General features: G+C 40.2%; 1 protein-coding gene across 7 annotated transcripts in view; it reads left to right on the forward strand.

The window, feature by feature from the left end:
- The window catches only part of IFT122 (intraflagellar transport 122), a 104366-nt gene that overhangs the window by 34595 nt on the left and 51398 nt on the right, over positions 1–18373 (forward strand). For all 7 annotated transcript variants that reach the window (XR_005211574.1, XR_005211575.1, XM_037802468.1 and 4 more), the window contains 3 exons: positions 15899–16090; positions 16245–16383; positions 17588–17790. Coding sequence is in view for 5 of the 7 variants with exons in the window: in XM_037802468.1 (XP_037658396.1) it covers positions 15899–16090; positions 16245–16383; positions 17588–17790 (534 nt within the window). In the remaining 2 variants the exon portion in view is untranslated. The remainder of the gene's footprint in view (positions 1–15898; positions 16091–16244; positions 16384–17587; positions 17791–18373) is intronic.

Consider the following 18373-nt stretch of genomic DNA (forward strand, 5'->3'; position numbering starts at 1 on the left):
CATTGTAATTAAGAAATTCATTTTATATTTGCGATTTTTAAATCGAAAGATGTAAGACATTTTTATTAAGTTCTTAAGCAATATTTGAATGTTTAAGAAAGCTTGAGATTCATTACATTTTCCTCTTTGGAATTCACAGAACTGCTTGAATCTGTATATTTATGTCTTTACGTCTTTCCCCAAATGTGAGAAAATTTTGACCATTATTCCTTCAAATATTTTTTCTTCTTCATTCTTTCCTTTCCTTCTTGGACTCCAATTACACATATGTAAGACTCTCTGATATTGTTTTTTGTTTTTTATAATAAATTTTATTTTGAAATAAGTTCAATCTTACAGGAACAGTTGCAAAAACAGTACAAACCCCATACATAGAACTCCATCATACCCCTACCCCCCTCCCCCGATATCCCGATCCATCACCTTTAAGATCCTGTCACACTACTGTCTCTTTCTTTCCCTCCCTCCCTAACACCCATCATCTATTGCTCTGTCCTCTGAACATATGAGAGCAAGCTGCACGTATCTTTGAACAAACAATATAATTCACATATACCTTTCCCATTGACAAGGACATTATTTTATGCAATCTCATTAAACGCAGCTAAGAAGTTCAAGAAATTCAACATTGATATAAAGCTTACATTCTATATTTCCTTTTTTTTTTTTTTTCTTGTGTCCCATCTGTGTCCCTTTGAGCCTCCTCTCCTCTGACCTGAGATCCCATCCAGGATCACCCTTGGCATTTAATTGTCATCTATTTAGACTTTTTTTTTTTTTTTTTTTCCAATTGTGGAAAGATATATATAGCCTAAATCTTCCTATTCCACCCCTCCCTAGCATTCCATTAGTGGGATTAATCATATTTAGAACGTTGCAATGCTATCACCTTCCGACCATCCATTTCTAGAAGTTTCCCTTCACCCCAAACAAAAACCCTACTCTCATTTCTTAACTCCCCATTGCCCCTTCCCCCACTTCTTGAAACCCCTACTCTACTTTTCATCTCTTTGGTCATATTCTCTGATACTTTCTTTGTGTTTACCATGGGGCTTAAATCTATAACAATCTTGTTTTTCTTTGATACCAACTTAACTTCGATAGGACACGTAAACTGTGTTCCTATACTCCTCCATTCCCCCACCTTTATGTAGTTCTTGTCAAAAATTACATATTTTATATTGAGTCCAAAACCACCGATTTATCATTACAATTTATGTATTTTATATCCTGTAGGAAGTAAATAGTGGAGTTATAAATCAACAGTACAGTAGTATTGGTCTTTATATTTACCATATGATCTTTACTGGAAATCTTTATTTCTTCATGTGGTTTCAGTCCATTATTTAGTGTCCCTTCCTTTCAACCTGCTTAGGACTGATCTACTGGTGATGAAGTCTCTCAGCTTTTGATTATCCAGGAATGTTTTCATCTCCCCCTCATTTTTTTCTTTTTAATTATTAAATTCAGTTTTATTGAAATACTTTCACACACCATACAATCATCCATGATATACAATCCACTGTCCACAGTATGATAACATTATTATGCATTCATCATCACAATCTATCTCTGAACATTTTCCTTACATCAGAAAGAACCAGAACAAGAATGAAAAATAAAAGTGAAAAAAAACACCCAAATCATCCCCCCATCCCACCCCGTTTGTCCTTAGTTTTTATCCCCATTCCTCCACTCATCCATACACTAGATAAAGGGGGTGTGATCCACAAGGTCTTCACAATCACACTGTCACCCCTTGTAATCTACATTATTATATAATTGTCTTCAGGAGTCCAGACTACTGGGTTGGAGTTTGGTAGTTTCAGATATTTACTTCTAGCTATTCCAATACATTAAAGCCTAAGAGGTGTTATCCATATAGTGCCTAAGAATGTCCACCAGAGTGACCTCTCGACTCCATTTGGAATCTCTCAGCCACTGAAACTATTTCATCTCATTTTGCATCCCCCTTTTGGTCAAAAAGATACTCTCAGTCCCACGATGCCGAGTCCACATTCATCCCCGGGAATCATACTCTGCGTTGCCAGGGAGATTTACAGCCCTGGGAGTCTGGTCCCACGTAGTGAGGAGGGCAGCGAGTTCACCTGTCGAGATGGCTCAGTTAGAGAGAGAGAGGGCCACATCTGAGCAACAAAGAGGTACTCAGGGGGAGACTCTTAGGCACCATTACATACAACTTTAGACTCTCCTTTGTGGTAATGAGCTTCATAAGGGCAAGTCCCATGCTCGAGGGCTCAGCACATCAAACCGCCAGTCCCAATGTTTGTGACAACATATGCTAGGGGATCAGCATCTCAAAGTTTAGAGATAGGCCTTACACTTCAGGGATAGAGTTAACTGCTGTAAGAGCTTACAATCTAGGGACTATTACAATTATTGTGTCCACGTTAGGCTATGTTCTAAGATTCAATTCTGAGTTTACACATTGTAGTTAGTCCATATTGGTGAGGCATCATCCCTCTCACCATGTTTTCTCCAACACTTTTACTCCTATATATATATTTTCCTACAATTTTAGAGAGTTATATTCACATACCATACATTTATCCACAGTGTACAATCAGTTGTTCATGGTATCATCATAAAGTTGTACATTTATCACCACAATCAGCATTTGAACATACTGATTACTATAAGAAAAATTGTTTTGTTTTGTTTTGTTTTGTTTTAGCAGTAAGAAAAAATGATAAAAAGAAAAATAACATGTCATACAATACAATATACTACTAAGGACAGCAAATAACACCACTACCAAGAATCCCATATTACTCCCCTATATCCCCTTCTCATATACATTTAGCATTGGCGTATTGCCTTTGTTACATTTAATGGAGGTATATTACAATGTTACTGTTGACCATAGACTCGAGTTTGCTTTGATTATGTTTTTTCCTGAATACCATCCCTTTTTCAAATTTCTACATGGTTGACATTCATTTGCTTTCCCACATGCAAAAACATTTTTATATTTCTATATTTGGTAACAGTCATTGGCCACTCCAGTTTTTGCCATGTTATACAGTCCCAGTCTTTATCATCTATCTTTACCTCTGGTGTCATACATTCTCCTGTCCCACCTCTTTCAGCTTTACTCACAGACATCTTTGTTCAGTGTACTTACAATACCGGGCTACCATCACACAGTATTATGCTATCTATTTCTGGATCTGTGCAATCAATTCTAAACATTCTGTAGTCCTTCAGCATCAAATGGCTGATCTCTGCCCTCTTTCTATCTCCTGGTCACCTGTGTTGTCAGCTTTTAACTCCCAAAGTTTGTTCATTAATGTCTGTTCATATTAGTGAGACCATACAGAATCTGTCCTTTTGTTTCTGGCTAACTTCACTCAACATAATGTCCTCAAGGTTCATCCACATTATTACATGATCCATGTCTTTGTTCTGTCTTACAGCTGCATAATATTCCATCATGTGTATATACCACAGTTTGTTTATCCACTCGTCCTTTGATGGACATTTGGGCTGTTTCCATCTCTTGGCAATTGTGAATAATGCTGCAGTAAACATTGGTTTACAAATGTCTGTTTGTGTCTTAAGTTTCAGTTCCTCTGAGTATATACCCAGCAATGGAATAGCTGGGTCATATGACAAATCTATATTTAGCTTCCTGAGGAACCTCCATACTGTCTTCCAGAGTGGTTGCACCATTCTACATTCCCACCAACAATGAATAAGTGTGCCTCTTTCTCCACATCCTCTCCAGCACTTGTCATTTTCTGTTTTTTGGATAATGGCCATTCTGGTAGGTGTGAGATGATATCTCATTGTGGTTTTGATGTGCATTTCCTTAATAGCCAGTAAAGTTGAGCATTTTTTCATATGCTTTTGAGCCATTTGTATTTCCTCTTCAGAAAAATGTCTGTTCATGTCTTTTGCCCATTTTTTAATTGGATTGTTTGTCTTTCTGTTATTGAGATGCAGGATTCCTTTATATATTCGGAATATTAAACCCTTATCTGATATGTGGTTTCCAAATATCATCTCCCATTGTGTAGGTTGCCTTTTGACTTTTCTGACAAAGTCCTTCAATGAACAAAAGTGTTTAATTTTGAGGAGATCCCATTTGTCTATTTGTTCTTTGGTTGCTCGTGCCTTGGGTGTGAGATCTAAGAAACCACCTCCTTTCACAATATCTTTAAGATATTGCCCTACATTTTCTTCTAAGAGTTTTATGGTCTTGGTGCTAATGTTTAGGTCTTTGATCCACTTTGAGTTAATTTTGGTATAAAGTGTGAGATGGACATCCTCTTTCATTCTTTTGGAAATGGATATCCAGTTCTCCAACCACCATTTATTGAACAGGCTGCTCTTTCCCAGTTGCTTTGGCTTCACTGCCTTATCAAAGATCAGTTGTCCATAGATGTGAGGCTCTACTTCTGAACACTCAATTTGATTCCATTTATCAGTATATCTGTCCTTATGCCAGTACCATGCTGTTTTGAACACTGTAGCTTTGTAATATGCTTCAAAGTCAGGTAGTGTGAGACCTCCCACTTCACTCCTCTTTCTCAAGACATTTTTGGCTATTCGGGGCAACTTACCCTTCCAAATAAATTTAGTTATTGGTTTTTCTATTTCTGTAAAGTAAGTTGTTGGGATTTGAATTGGTATTGCATTGAATCTGTAAATCAGTTTAGGTAAAATTGCCATCTTAACTATATTTAGTCTTCCAGTCCATGAACATGGTATGTCCTTCCATTTTTTCAGGTCTTGTTCAATTTCTTTTTGCAGTTTCTTATAGTTTTCTATGTAAAGGTCTTTTGTGTCCTTGGTTAAGTTTATTCCTAAATACTTGATTCTTTTGGTTGCTATTGTAAATGGGATTTTTTTCTTGATTTCCTCCTCTTGTTGCACATTACTTGTGTATAGGAACACTACAGATTTTTGCGTGTTGATCTTGTAGCCTGCTACTTTGCTGTATTCATTGACTAGTTCTAGTAGCTTTGCTGTAGATTTTTCTGGATTTCCTACATATAGAATCATGTCATCCGCAAATAGTGAAAATTTTACTTCTTCCTCTCCAATTTGGATGCCTTTTATTTCTTTTTCTTGCCTAATTGCTCTAGCTAGAACTTCCAGCACAATGTTGAATAACAATGGTGATAGTGGGCATCCCTGTCTTGTTCCTGATCTTAGAGGAAAAGCTTTCAGTCTCTCCCCATTGAGTGTGATGTTAGCTGTGGGTTTTTCATATATTGCCTTTATCATATTGAAAAAGTTCCCTTCTATTCCTATCCTTTGAAGTGTTTTCATCAGGAAAGGATGTTGAATTTTGTCAAATGCCTTTTCTGCATCAATCGAGATGATCATGTGGTTCTTCTGCTTTGATTTATTGATGTGGTGGATTACATTAATTGATTTTCTTGTGTTGAACCAGCCTTGCATACCTGGAATAAATCCCACCTGGTCGTGGTGTATAATTCTTTTAATGTGCTGCTGGATTTGATTTGCGAGTATTTTGTTGAGGATTTTTGCGTCTATATTCATTAAAGAAATTGGTCTATAATTTTCTTTTTTTGTATTATCTTTGCCTGGTTTTGGTATTAGGGTGATGATGGCTTCATAGAAAGAGTTAGGTAGCTTTCCCTCTTCTTCAGTTTTTTTGAAGAGATTGAGCAGGATTGGTACTAATTCGTTCTTGAATGCTTGGTAGAATTCACATGTGAAACCGTCTGGTCCTGGGCTTTTCCTTTTTGGGAGCTTTTTGATGACTGACTCAATCTCTTTACTTGTGATTGGTTTGTTGAGGTCATCTATTTCTTCTTGAGTTAATGTTGGTTGTTTATGCTTTTCTAGGAAGTTGTCCATTTCATCTAAGTTGTCTAGTTTATTAGCATATAGTTGCTCATAGTATCTTCTCATTATCTCCTTAATTTCTGCAGGGTCGGTAGTTATATTTCCTTTCCCATTTCTGATTGCATTTATTTGCATCTGCTCTCTGTTTTTTTTTGTTAGCCTAGCCAGTGGTCCATCGATTTTATTGATTTTCTCAAAGAACCAACTTCTGGTTTTGTTGATTCTCTCTATTGTTTTCCTGTTCTCAATTGCATTTACTTCTGCTCTAATCTTTGTTATTTCTTCCCTTCTGCTTGCTTTGGGGTTAGTTTGCTGTTCTTTCTCTAATTCCTCCAGGTGAGCAGTTAACTCTTCAATTTTTGCTCTCTCTTCTCTTTTAATATAGGCATTTAGGGCAATAAATTTCCCTCTCAGCACCGCCTTTGCTGCATCCCATAAGTTTTGATAAGTTGTGTTTTCATTGTCATTTGCCTCAAGGTATTTACTAATTTCTCTTGTAATTTCTTCCTTTACCCACTGGTTTTCTAAGAGGGTGTTGTTTAGCCTCCATATGTTTGTGAATTTTATGACCTTCTGACTTTTATTTATTTCCAACTTCATTCCATTGTGGTCTGAGAAAGTGTTTTGTATAATATCAATATTTTTAAATTTGTTGAGACTTGCTTTGTGACCCAACATGTGGTCTATCCTAGAGAATGTTCCATGAGCACTTGAGAAAAAAGTGTATCCTGCTGTTGTTGGATGTAGTGTTCTATAAATGTCTGTCAAGTCTAGTTCATTTATCATACAATTCAACATCTCTGTTTCTTTAGTGATCCTCTGTCTAGATGTTCTATCCATTGATGAGAGTGGTTTATTGAAGTCTCCAACTATTATTGTAGAGGTATCTGTTTCTCCTTTCAGTGATCGCAGTGTTTTCCTCATGAATTTTGGGGCATTCTGGTTTGGTGCATAAATATTTATGACTGTTATGTTTTCTTGATGAATTGACCCTTTTATTAATATATAGTGTCCTTCTTTGTCTCTTTTAATTGTTTCGCTTTTGAAGTCTAACTTGTCTGATATTAATATAGCTACTCCCGCTTTTTTCTGGTTGTTGTTTGCATGAAATATCTTGTTCCAACCTTTCACTTTCAGTCTGTTTGTCCTTGTGTCTAAAGTGAGTTTCTTGTAGACAGCATATAGATGGGTCCTGTTTTTTAATCCATTCTGCCAGTCTGTGTCTTTTTATTGGGGAGTTTAATCCATTTACATTTAGTGTTATTACTGTAAGGGCAGTACTTTCTACTACCATTTTGTTTTTTGGAATTTATATGTCATATCTTATTTTTTCCTCTCCTTTTACCTTTCCTGATAATCTTCATTTCTGTACTCTTCTCCAACTCTCTCTCTCCTGTCTTTTCCTATCAGCCTGTAGCACTCCCTTTAGTATTTCTTGTAGTGCTGGTCTCTTATTCACAAACTCTCTCAGTGTCTGTTTGTCTGAAAATGTTTTAATCTCTCCCTCATTTTTGAAGGAAAGTTTTGCTGGATATAGAATTCTTGGTTGGCAGTTTTTCTCTTTCAGTATCTTAAATATATCATGCCACTGTCTTCTTGCCTCCATGGTTTCTGCAGAGAAATCTGTACATAGTCTTATTGACTTTCCCTTGTATGTGATGGATTGCTTTTCTCTTGCTGCTTTCAGAATCCTCTCTTTGTCTTTGACATTAGACAATCTGACCAGTAAGTGTCTTGGAGTAGGTCTATTGGGATCTATTCTATTTGGAGTACATTGTACTTCTTGAATCTCTAATTTTCTGTCTTTTATAAGAGTTGGGAAATTTTCAGTGAATATGTCTTCTATTACTCTTTCTGCCCCTTTTCCCCTCTCTTCTCCTTCTGGGATACCCATAACACGTATATTTGTGCGTTTCATGTTGTCACTCAGCTCCCTAAGACCCTGCTCATATTTTTCCATTTTTTTCACCATCTGTTCTTTTGTGTGTATGAATTCGAATGACCTGTCTTCCAGTTCACTGATCCTTTCTTCTGCCTATTCAAATCTACTGTTGTGTCCCTCCATTGTGTTTTTCATCTCCTCCATTGTGGCCTTCATTCCCATGAGTTCTGCCATTTGTTTTTTTAAGTTTATGAATTCTTCTTTATGGTCAGCCAGTGTCTTCTTTATATCCTTCAGCTCTTTTGCTATATCTTCCTTCATTTCATTAAATTTATTTAGCATTAGTTGCCTCCACTCCTGTGTCTCAGCTGAGCTATTAGTTTGTTCCTTTGGCTGGTCCATGTTTTCGTGTTTCCTGGTATGGCTTGTTATCTTAAGTTGTCTAGGCATCTGATTCTCTTGATTAGTTTATTTTGGAGCTTGTTTTCTGTCTTTTACCTAGTGGTTTTCTTGTTGGTTGGCTTTGTTTTCTGGCCTCTGTTATTCAGTTCAGCTTATTCTAGACCTCTAACTTAGGTTCTATTTAGTTGACTGGAATTTTTCCCCTCTTGTTTTTTCTGTTTCTTGCTCTGCCTCTATGTAACCTTTTTGTGAGTGGGCCTCCTCAGATATGGTCGACCCTAGTCAGATTTTCCCAGTCTAGTGAGGCCCAGGTCTCATTGGGAGGGTATGGAGTTTTCCTGAGAATGAGACCCTCCTATGAGGCCTTTAGAATTGGTGCCTTTCCTCTCCTGTCCAGCAGGTGGCGCTGGCCAGCCCACAGCTCCCCCACCAGTGTAAGGAGGTATGGAGCCTTTAGTTCTCCTGGTGACTCTGATCCTGTCGGGGGCGTGGCTGACTGAAGCCGGAATCTGAATTCCAGCCCCTGGGGTCTGAATTCCCAGAAGGAGGACTGCCAGTTGAGCTGGGCCTCCCTCCACTCTCCCAATCCTCAGAACTCCAGTTGTCTCTCAGGGGCACTATTCCCTTCTCCTCTCTCCTCTTTGGGGCCTCTCCAGGTAGATTCCTTGGTCAGCCTGAGTTGCCAATTAAAGACGGGGCTGGAGGCCTTCAGTAGTGAATACGGAATTCAAAGACACTGTGGGTACTCTGTCTCCCCTCAAGCCCAGCCTAGTCCCTCAACCTGGGCTTTCCGATAGAAAATAACCACATATATTACTTTCAGATTTAAAAAAAAAAAAAAAAAAAGTAGGAAAGAAATCAAGAAAAAGAAAAAAGTTAAAAAAAAAAAAAAAAAGAGTCTCTTTTAAAGGTCTTTCCCCAGCCTGGAAGTTTTGTCAGTGTCAGAATAGAGCATTTAAAGATATGCTTTGGGCTATTGTCTGATAATTACTCTCCAACCGCTTCAGTTCCACCCCTGCCGGGGGCTATTGAAATGCAAAAAGATAAGGGATCAGTGAGAAGCCAGAAGGGACAAAATGTAAGGGAAAAAAAAAATGGCTTTTTTGGAGTCCGGGAATGGGTGCCTGCTTTTACGTGCCCCCACTTCTCGGAGCCCAGCCCTTCTTTAGCACCCCAGCTCCCAAAGTTAGTTAATTAATTTGTTAATTAATTCTGCAGTTGAGGCTGGGTTGAGCCTCCCTTCTTGCCCTCAGCAGATTGCTGTTTTTTGTTTTTTTTTTTCCCCCTCTTTCAGGGAGCTGGCAGCAAGACAGTCTGTGAGGTCTGGGTGGGGAGGGGCGCCAGATCCCTGGTCCAGGGAACTTACAATGTTCGCTGCGATCTCAGCTTTTCCTCCAATTCCAAACTTGTGTCCAATGTGTGACTGGTTACTGGAGACCCCGAAAACACTGTTTCATATAGTTGTTGGGTAATTGCCAGCTGCTCTAGGGGAGAGACGAAATTCTGCTCCTCACCACTCCGCCATCTTGCCCCTTGGATGCCATCTTGAGGCCTCCCGCTCATTTTTATCCTCCAGGTGTTTCTGAATTCTCCAAGTCTCTGATGGTTATTGACTTCTATTTGTATTCCATTGTGGTCAGAGAATGTGCTTTGAACAAATTCATTTTTTTATTTTTTATTTTATTGAGGCTTGTTTTTACGTCCCCGCATACAGTCCATTCTGGAGAAAGATCTGTGATCACTAGTGAAGAACGTGTGTCCCAGTGACCTGGGATGTAATATTCTATATATGTCTGTTAAAAGTCTCTATATCTCTCTCTCACTTCTTTGTTTCTCTGTCGGTAGGGCTCGCTTTAGTATCTGAAGTAGGGCAGGTCTTTTCTTAGCAAACTCTCTCAGCATTTGTTTGTCTGTGAAAACTTTAAGCTCTCCCTCAAATTTTAAGGAGAGTTTTGCTGGATAAAGTATTCTTGGTTGGAAATTTTTCTCTCTCAGAATTTTAAATACGTCATGCCACTGCCTTCTCACCTCCATGGTGGCTGCTGAGTAGTCATTACTTAATCTTATGTTGTTTCCTTTGTATGTGGTGAATTGCTTTTCTCTTGCTGCTTTCAGAACTTGCTCCTTCTCTTCAGTGTTTGACAGTCTGATCAGAATATGTCTTGGAGTGGGTTTGTTTGAATTTATTCTATTTGGAGTTCGCTGTGCATTTATGCTTTGTGTATTTATATTGTGTAGAAGATTTGGGAAGTTTTCCCCAACAATTTCTTTGAATACTCTTTCTAGACCTTTACCCTTCTCTTCCCCTTCTGGGACACCAATGAGTCTTAAGTTTGGACGTTTTATTTTATCTATCATATCCCTGAGATCCATTTCAATTTTTTCAATTTTTTCCCCATTCTTTCTTTTGTTCTTTCATTTTCTGTTCTGTGCTCCTCGAGGAGGCTGAGTCATTGTTCAGCTTCCTCTAATCTTGTATTATGAGTATCCAGAGTCTTTTTAATTTGGCCTACAGTTTCTTTAATTTCCATAAGATCTTCTGTTTTTTTATTTACTCTTGCAGTATCTTCTTTATGCTCTTATAGGGTCTTCTTTATGTCTTTTATATTCTGTGCCGTGCTCTTCTTCAAGTCTTTTATGTCCCGTGCCATGCTTTCATTGCCTGTCTGTAGTTCTTTGACTAATTCTGCCAGGAACTGTGTGTCTTCGGATCTTTTGATTTGAGTGTTTGGGTTCGGGTTCTCCATGTCGTCTGGTTTTATCATATGCTTTAAGATTTTCTGTTGTTTTTGGCCTCTTGGCATTTGCTTTACTTGATCTTTAATTTGTTGTAATTGCAGCTTGGTGACATACATTTTCTCTAACTAACCAGCAGATGGTGTCTGTGAGTCACTTATTCCCCTCAAGTCTGTTTTCTCCAACTTTGTGGTGTGTGGGGATCTGATTCTTGTGGGGTCCAATTGGTGCACTTAATTTGGGTGTGTTGTTGGTGCTGTCTGCCCTCAATGAGGGGCGTGTGCCTGAGCAGTTAGGGAGGAAGGGCAGGTTTAATAATCAAACCTCCCAGGTGTTCCCAGAGATTTAAGGCTGTTCTCTGCCACTGACACAAAAGTCCTTGGTATTGGTGTAGGTTCCCTGGGATTTCCGAGTGGTTCCCCCCTCCCTGCTGTTCTTTTCCAGGGCTCTGCTGAGGTGGGGAGGGCCGTGCCACGTCACAAGTGAGCACTGGCCTCCAGGGAAGCCCTGGGCCACCAGGCTGTGTAGGGGCGTTCCCAGCCCACTTCAAAGATGGTTGAATGGGACGTGTTAATTTCCCCCTTTCCACACAGCTCCGCTCTCCCAGCTCTGGGACAATCAGCCGTGGGTGTATTCAAGGCCACTGTCCATGGCTGATATTGTGTCGTGTGAGCGGTGCTGCGGGAAAGACTCCCTGTCAGTCTGGGTTTCTTGGCTCGGCTCTGTGCTGTGTGTTCGGCCCCGGGCAGGAGTAGCCCCACCCGCTGGGGAGACAGCTGCAAGTCTTGCATCTCCCCTTTGCTCCCCTGGACCGGAGACAATCAGCAGTGGATGTGGGAAGGGGTATCCTCCACCCCAGACACCGAGACATTAGTCCAGACCGCTCCCGTCCTATCTGTAGCTGTTCCTGGGCTTCTTTTTTTTTAAAAAAACGCCAACTCACCATTTCCCCACACCGCAGCGTGGCCAAGGGACTCAGCCGACTCACTCACTCGTTTCAGAATGCAGACTCCTGGTTTCACGTTCCCTGTGGCTTTAGCAGAACTTGTCCGTCTGGTGCTACTCTGGAAGTGGTGTTCTGGGTCACTTTCTGGTTTTTTATGTAGTGTTTTCCACGGAGTTGTTTTTTTCTCTGTCTCACCTAGCCGCCACCTTAGGTTCCTCCCGCTGATATTGTTTTATAGGTCAATTTTTTTTAATGTCTTTTTTCTCCCTCTGTTCTTCAGATTGGATAATTTCTGTTGATCCATCTTCAACTTCATTGACTTTTCTGTCATCTCTAATATTGCTGTTAAGTCCATCCTGTGAATTTTAAATTTTAGTTATTGTATTTTTCAGTTCTAGAATTTTATGGTTTCTGTTTTTCTGCTGAATGTTCCTATTCATTCATTCATGAAAGCATATTTTTGTTTATATCCTTGAGCATAGACGTAATAGCTGTTTTTTTTAAATGCAAGTTTACTGAAAAATATTCACATACCGTACAATCATCCAAAGTGTGCAACAATTGTTCACAGGTAATAGCTGTTTTAAAATTCATATCTAATAATTTCAACATCTGAGTCATCTTGGGATTGGTCTCCATTGATTATCTTTTCTCTTGTATGTATGTCACATTTTCTGCTGGTTGGAATTTTGGATTTTATCCTGGACATTGTGAATGATACCTTGTAGAGACTCTGGTTTCTGTCACATTTCTCTGAAGATGATTGTGTTTGTTTGTTTGTTTTAGAAGGCTGTTAACTTTGCGGGACTCAAAATTAAAACTCCATCTTTCCTGTGGTGAGCAGCAGCAAAAATGTTCAATTCTTTTAGCCTCAGCTAGGCTGTTGGCATCTGCCACACATGTGTAGTTCAAGCATCTCTATATATGCAGCAGAGTTCATATGCACAATTTTGGCTCCCCCTTTGTATCTGTCTGTTTTCTGGTATTTCCCCCCTCACTCTCCAGCAGCTGTGGTCACCCCACATTCTATACTACCCAGCATGGTGTTGATGGGGTCTACCCTCAGGCAAAAAAAGCCATTTCTTAAAAGTGGAAAGCTCACCTAGTGCCATTCCTTTTTCACATGTACATCTCCAGTTTCTGTCTGCTTTTGGTTGCTCTCTAGTGCCTTCAGGCAGTTGTTGTTTCTATTTGGTCCAGAGTTTATAGTTCTTACCTGCGGGAGGGTTGGTCCAATAGGAGCCACAACCAGAAGCTGCAAACATTCCATGCCATGACTCATAATATTTTGTAATTTACTTCATTAGATTTACTAGCTTTGTGTAAATACTAGGGCAAGCTTTGTTTGTTAGGCATTTGAAATTCTTAGAAAAGAAAATTGAATATGTTAAACTTATAATTGCAGTTTAAATTAGTTTAAGGGAGTTAACTAAGTTGTAAATGAGGGTGAATGTTTTGGGAATATTATAGTGTGTTCAAAATTGATTTCATTACACATTAGTCAAAGACCCCTTTAAAATTGATTGTTCATTTTTACTAGATTTATAAATAGAAAAATATTTGTAAATTGAAACCAGGTTTCTAGAGTTACTTCTGTAATCAAATGAATATTAGTTTAATAATGGGTAATCACAAAGAGTATGTTTATTCACAGAAGTACCCTCAGGGGCACCAAAGAACTCCAGTGACAATAAGGAGCTTGGGTTTTAGTTGGGAAGACATAAAATTAAACTGATGACTGCAGAGCAGTAAGCTATGGTAGAGGCAAGCATAGGGAACCAGGGGAGTATAGGGGAGGTGTGTCTGAATCAGGCCACAGGCAGGGATATGGTGGGATGATTCATGGAGGAGATGATACCTAGGTCAATTGTTGAAGGCAGAGCAGGAGTTAAACAGGCATAAAAGGGGAGGGAAAAGGCATTCCTGGCTGGGGCGAGGGTGGTATGAAGAATAGCATCTGTGAGGACACGGAGGCCTGAAAACATATCCACTGGGAGAACTACAAGAAGTTTGTTTTGGCTGAGAGAAGGACCTTGGGGACTGTTCTGGTTTGCTAATGCTGCTGGAATGCAAAACAGCAGAAATGGATTGGCTTTTATAAAAGGGGGTTTATTTGGTTATGGAGTTACAATCTTAAGTATCCAAGGTAACACATCAACAATCAGGTACCTTCACTGGAGGATGGCCAATGGCATCTGGAAGACCTCTGTTAGCTGAGAAGGCACATGGCTGGCGTGTGCTCCAAGTTCTGGCTTCAAAATGACTTTCTCCCAGGACGTTCCTCCTTAGCCTCAGCTCCTCTTCAAAATGTCACTCTCAGTTGCTCTTGGGGCGTTTGTCCTCTCTTAGCTTCTCCAGAGCAAGAGTCTGCTTTCAACGGCCATCTTCAAACTGTCTCTCATCTGCAGCTCCTCTCTCAGCTCCTGTGCATTCTTCAAAGTGTCCTCTTGGATGTAACAAGCTCGCTCCTTCTGTCTGAGTTTATATAGTGCCCTAGTAAACTAATCAAGGCCCATGCTGAATGGGTGGGGCCACACCTCTATGGAAATTATCTCATCAGAGTTACCACCTACAATTGGGAAATACTCAATCAAAGAATTACAGTCTAATCAACACTAATACATCTGCCCACACAAGATTGCATCAAAGATAGTGATGTTTTAGGGGATAAATAATACATTCAAACTGGCACAGAGACTGAGCTCAGGAGTTTGACCTTCATCCTAAAAGCTGAGAAGGCACCATCAAAAAAATGAAAAGACAACCCACAGAATGAGAGAAAATTTTTACAAATGATACATCTGATAAGAGACCTGTATCTAGAATATATGAAGAACTGTTATAATAATTACCATAATAGAAAGCCAACCCAATTAAAAAATAGGCAAAGGATCTGAATAAATATTTCTCCAAAGATGAGATACAGATGGCCAATAAACATATGAAAAGATGTTCAGCTTCATTAGCTATCAGGGAAATGCAAATCAAAATTTCAGTGAGATACAACTTCTCGTCTACTAGGATGGAAAAATTGGAATCATCATACACTACTGGTACAAATATAAAATGTTACAGCCACTTTGGAAAAGTCTGGCAGATCCTCAAAAGGTTAAACACAGAGTTACCATACATCCTACCAATTCTCCTAGGTATACACACAAGAGAATTGAAAACAGATATTCAAACAAAAACTTGTACAAGAATGTTCATAGCAGCACTATTCACAAGAACCAAAAGGTGGAAACAACCCAAGTGCCCATCAACTGATGAGTGGATAAATATCCACACAATGGAATATTACTTAGCCGTAAAAAGGAATGAAGTACTGATACACAGATGAACCTTGAAAGCATTTTGCTAAGTGAAAGAAGCTAGACACAAAAGGTCACAAATTGTTATGATTCAATTTACATGAAATGTCCAGAATATGCCAATCTCTATAGACAGAAAGTAGATTGGTGGTTGTCAGGGGGAATGGTAACAACCATTGGGTATGGGGCTGCTTTTGAGGGTAATGAAAATATTCTAAAATTGTTTGTGGTGATGGTTGCCAATTCCATGAATGTACCAAATACCATTGAATTGTACACTCAAAATGGGTGAATTTCTGGCCTGTGGACTATATGTCAATAAAGCTGTTATAAAACAAAGTAAGATGGGCATAGTTTCAGAGTAAAGGACAGTCTTTTGAATTGAATAAATTTAACGTTGTAAAATAATAATAACAAAAACATGCTGGGTAGAACCATTGAAGGGCTTTGGGCGGAAGGTAGCCCCCGGGAGAAAGACCATCTCTGGCCTCTGGGGCTGTCTAGATTGGCTGAGGAGCTGAGACCCTCCACAGCAGTTAAGTGGGATTGTGAGGACTGCTGACTCGAGCAGGCGAGGGTTTGGCTGTGTGGAGCAGGATGAGCTGAGGAGAATGGGCAGGGGTTGATGATAGACTAACACAAGAGATAAGATTGGCCGGCTTTCTCCTGTCTTCCCAGCAACCCCCACTAAAGTTGGTGGGGAAAGCCCTTAGTTGTATTGAGATTATTATGGATTCAGAAATGATTTTTTTTCCCTTGGTATGTGTTCTCTTTCCTCAGATTGGGAAAGATCGGTTACTGAACTTTGACCCGTGCTGCATCAGCTATTTTACGAAAGGGGAGTACATTTTGCTGGGAGGGTCAGACAAGCAAGTATCCCTTTTCACCAAGGATGGAGTACAGCTTGGGACTGTTGGGGAGCAGAACTCCTGGGTGTGGACATGTAAAGTGAAACCCGATTCCAACTATGTGGTAAGAAGTTTATTCTGTTGGGCCATGGCTTGAGGAGGCACTAAACACCATCCATGTTTAGACAGTCAGATCATGGATGTTTGTTCCTGACACATGGGAGGTTAGACTGTTTCTCCAAAGGGAGCTGGGAATTGACAACTCTCTTTCCCTCCAGGTGGTAGGCTGCCAGGATGGCACCATTTCCTTCTACCAGCTGATTTTCAGCACAGTCCACGGGCTCTACAAGGACCGGTATGCCTACAGGGATAGCATGACTGATGTCATCGTGCAGCACCTAATCACCGAGCAAAAAGGTAAAAAGCAGGTGTGGTCCCTCTGCCCACCAGACATTGGGAAGAGGGGAAGATGAGAGAACTGGTGACAGGGCAAGTAAATGTTTTTCTCTGGACTTTTGAAAACATGTTAGACCACTGGTTCTTGCCTTTTTAAGGGGTGGAAAGGAAAGAGGTTGTAGGTCTGTTTGAGAACCTAAGGAAAGCAATAAGCCTCTCTCACAAAAGAATGCACAAACTCATAAAATTTTGAAAATAATTCCAAGGAGTGCCTGACTACAGGAGGATGACTTATAACAAGTCCGAGCCAGGGGGTAGACCTGCTCAGGTCCTCGTGGATCTCTGTCTGCTCTGGTCAGAGCTACTTCTAGGGTGCTTCTCACTCACCTCAGTCTCCGCTTGCCTCCTGGCAAATCCTGCCCCCAGAAGTGAGCACAGGCAGTGGGTGAACACAGGCTTTGGTCAGAAGATCAGGGCTCCAGCCCCAATACAGTCAGTCCAAGCTTAACCTCTGTCTCCTCCTCTGTCCACCCACGTAGCCAAGCTGATTAAATGGGCTAGAAATCCACCTATTTCAAGTGTGTCCATATCCAGATTGCTAGCCACAGCATGCTGCCGGGTGCCTGGGCATAGAGGCCCAGGTGGAGGGTTGTCTTGCAGATTCAGAGGGCAAGCTTTGGTTCTCATCCAGGAGTATCTCTTTTTAAAGTTCCCAGGTATAATGGGGTTAGGGGCAGGTAGCCACTTGGGCAGCTCCCCAGTGTCCCTTCTGGGGTTATTTTCTCCACCTGTCTTGTAGTGAGAGTATAAGAGCTTAGCATGGACCAGAAACTACATGCACTTCCCTATTGTTGAGGGTGGTGGCAGGGCGTGGCCAGAGGTGGGGTCAGTCATTCAAGCAGCCTCCAGGTCGTCAGGGGCTATTACTGCCAGGCAGAGCAGTCTACATATCTATTTATCAAGTGATGGTAGCACTGAGAATTTTATTTCCTGTACACAGTTGTAAGCTTTGGACCACAAAGATTGCATTGTATATGACTTTGAACCCTAGAGCTTGGCAGAGTTGATTGTACATATTAGGCACTCTTTAAAGATTTTTTGATGAGGGTGTCTCACTTTAATTCCCAGAAGCATTAAGTAAATGATAGCTTTTAATTTCTCTGCCTTTTACCTTACTTAACAACCTCTTGCCAGAGCCTGATTTTTTTTTTTTTGTCTTTGACAGTTCGGATTAAATGCAAAGAGCTTGTCAAGAAAATTGCCATCTACAAAAATCGATTAGCTATCCAACTGCCAGAGAAAATCCTCATCTATGAGTTATATTCAGATGACTCGTCAGACATGCATTACCGGGTGAAGGAGAAGATTGTCAAAAAGTTTGAATGCAACCTCCTGGTGGTGTGTGCAGATCACATCATCCTCTGCCAGGTGGGTGACTGCACATTGGAGGAGTCAGGCCGAATTAGATTCTTGCTTCCCTCGGGAACAGGGCACCCAACTCATGATTTGGAAATTGGTCACTAAAAACAATTTCCTTAGCACTGAACTCGGTGAACTCATTGTTTTCATTTTGCTGACGTCTAGATGAATCAGAATCTACTAGAAAGTCATGGAACATAAGCTAGAGAGTTTTGGGTTTTTTTTATATTATAGAATATTTTGTTTTGCTGAGATTAGATATATTTTAATAATTTAAAATGTAAATTTGTTTCCAAGAAAATGAAGATAGCTTTTTTTTTGTGGGGGGGGGGAATATTTACACCTAAAAATTTATTATATCATGAGCTTAAAATTCGTAAATTGGTCCTGAGGCCCTGCCCAATCAAGATGGTGGAGTAGGGTGCTTCAGGGCTCTGTCTCCACATGGACACTTTGAACAACCAGGAAGAACTGGCAGAAGCATCTTTTTTTCCAGAAAAAAGTTAAAGGACTGCAGTAACAAGGAGAGCACCAAAACAAGAAAAAGGCTCCTTAAAATGGTAGTAGCCTGTTGCCCTGGTTGGGCCCCCAC

This window comes from Choloepus didactylus, chromosome 1, assembly GCF_015220235.1.
Source record: "Choloepus didactylus isolate mChoDid1 chromosome 1, mChoDid1.pri, whole genome shotgun sequence".
Lineage (NCBI taxonomy): Eukaryota > Metazoa > Chordata > Mammalia > Pilosa > Megalonychidae > Choloepus > Choloepus didactylus.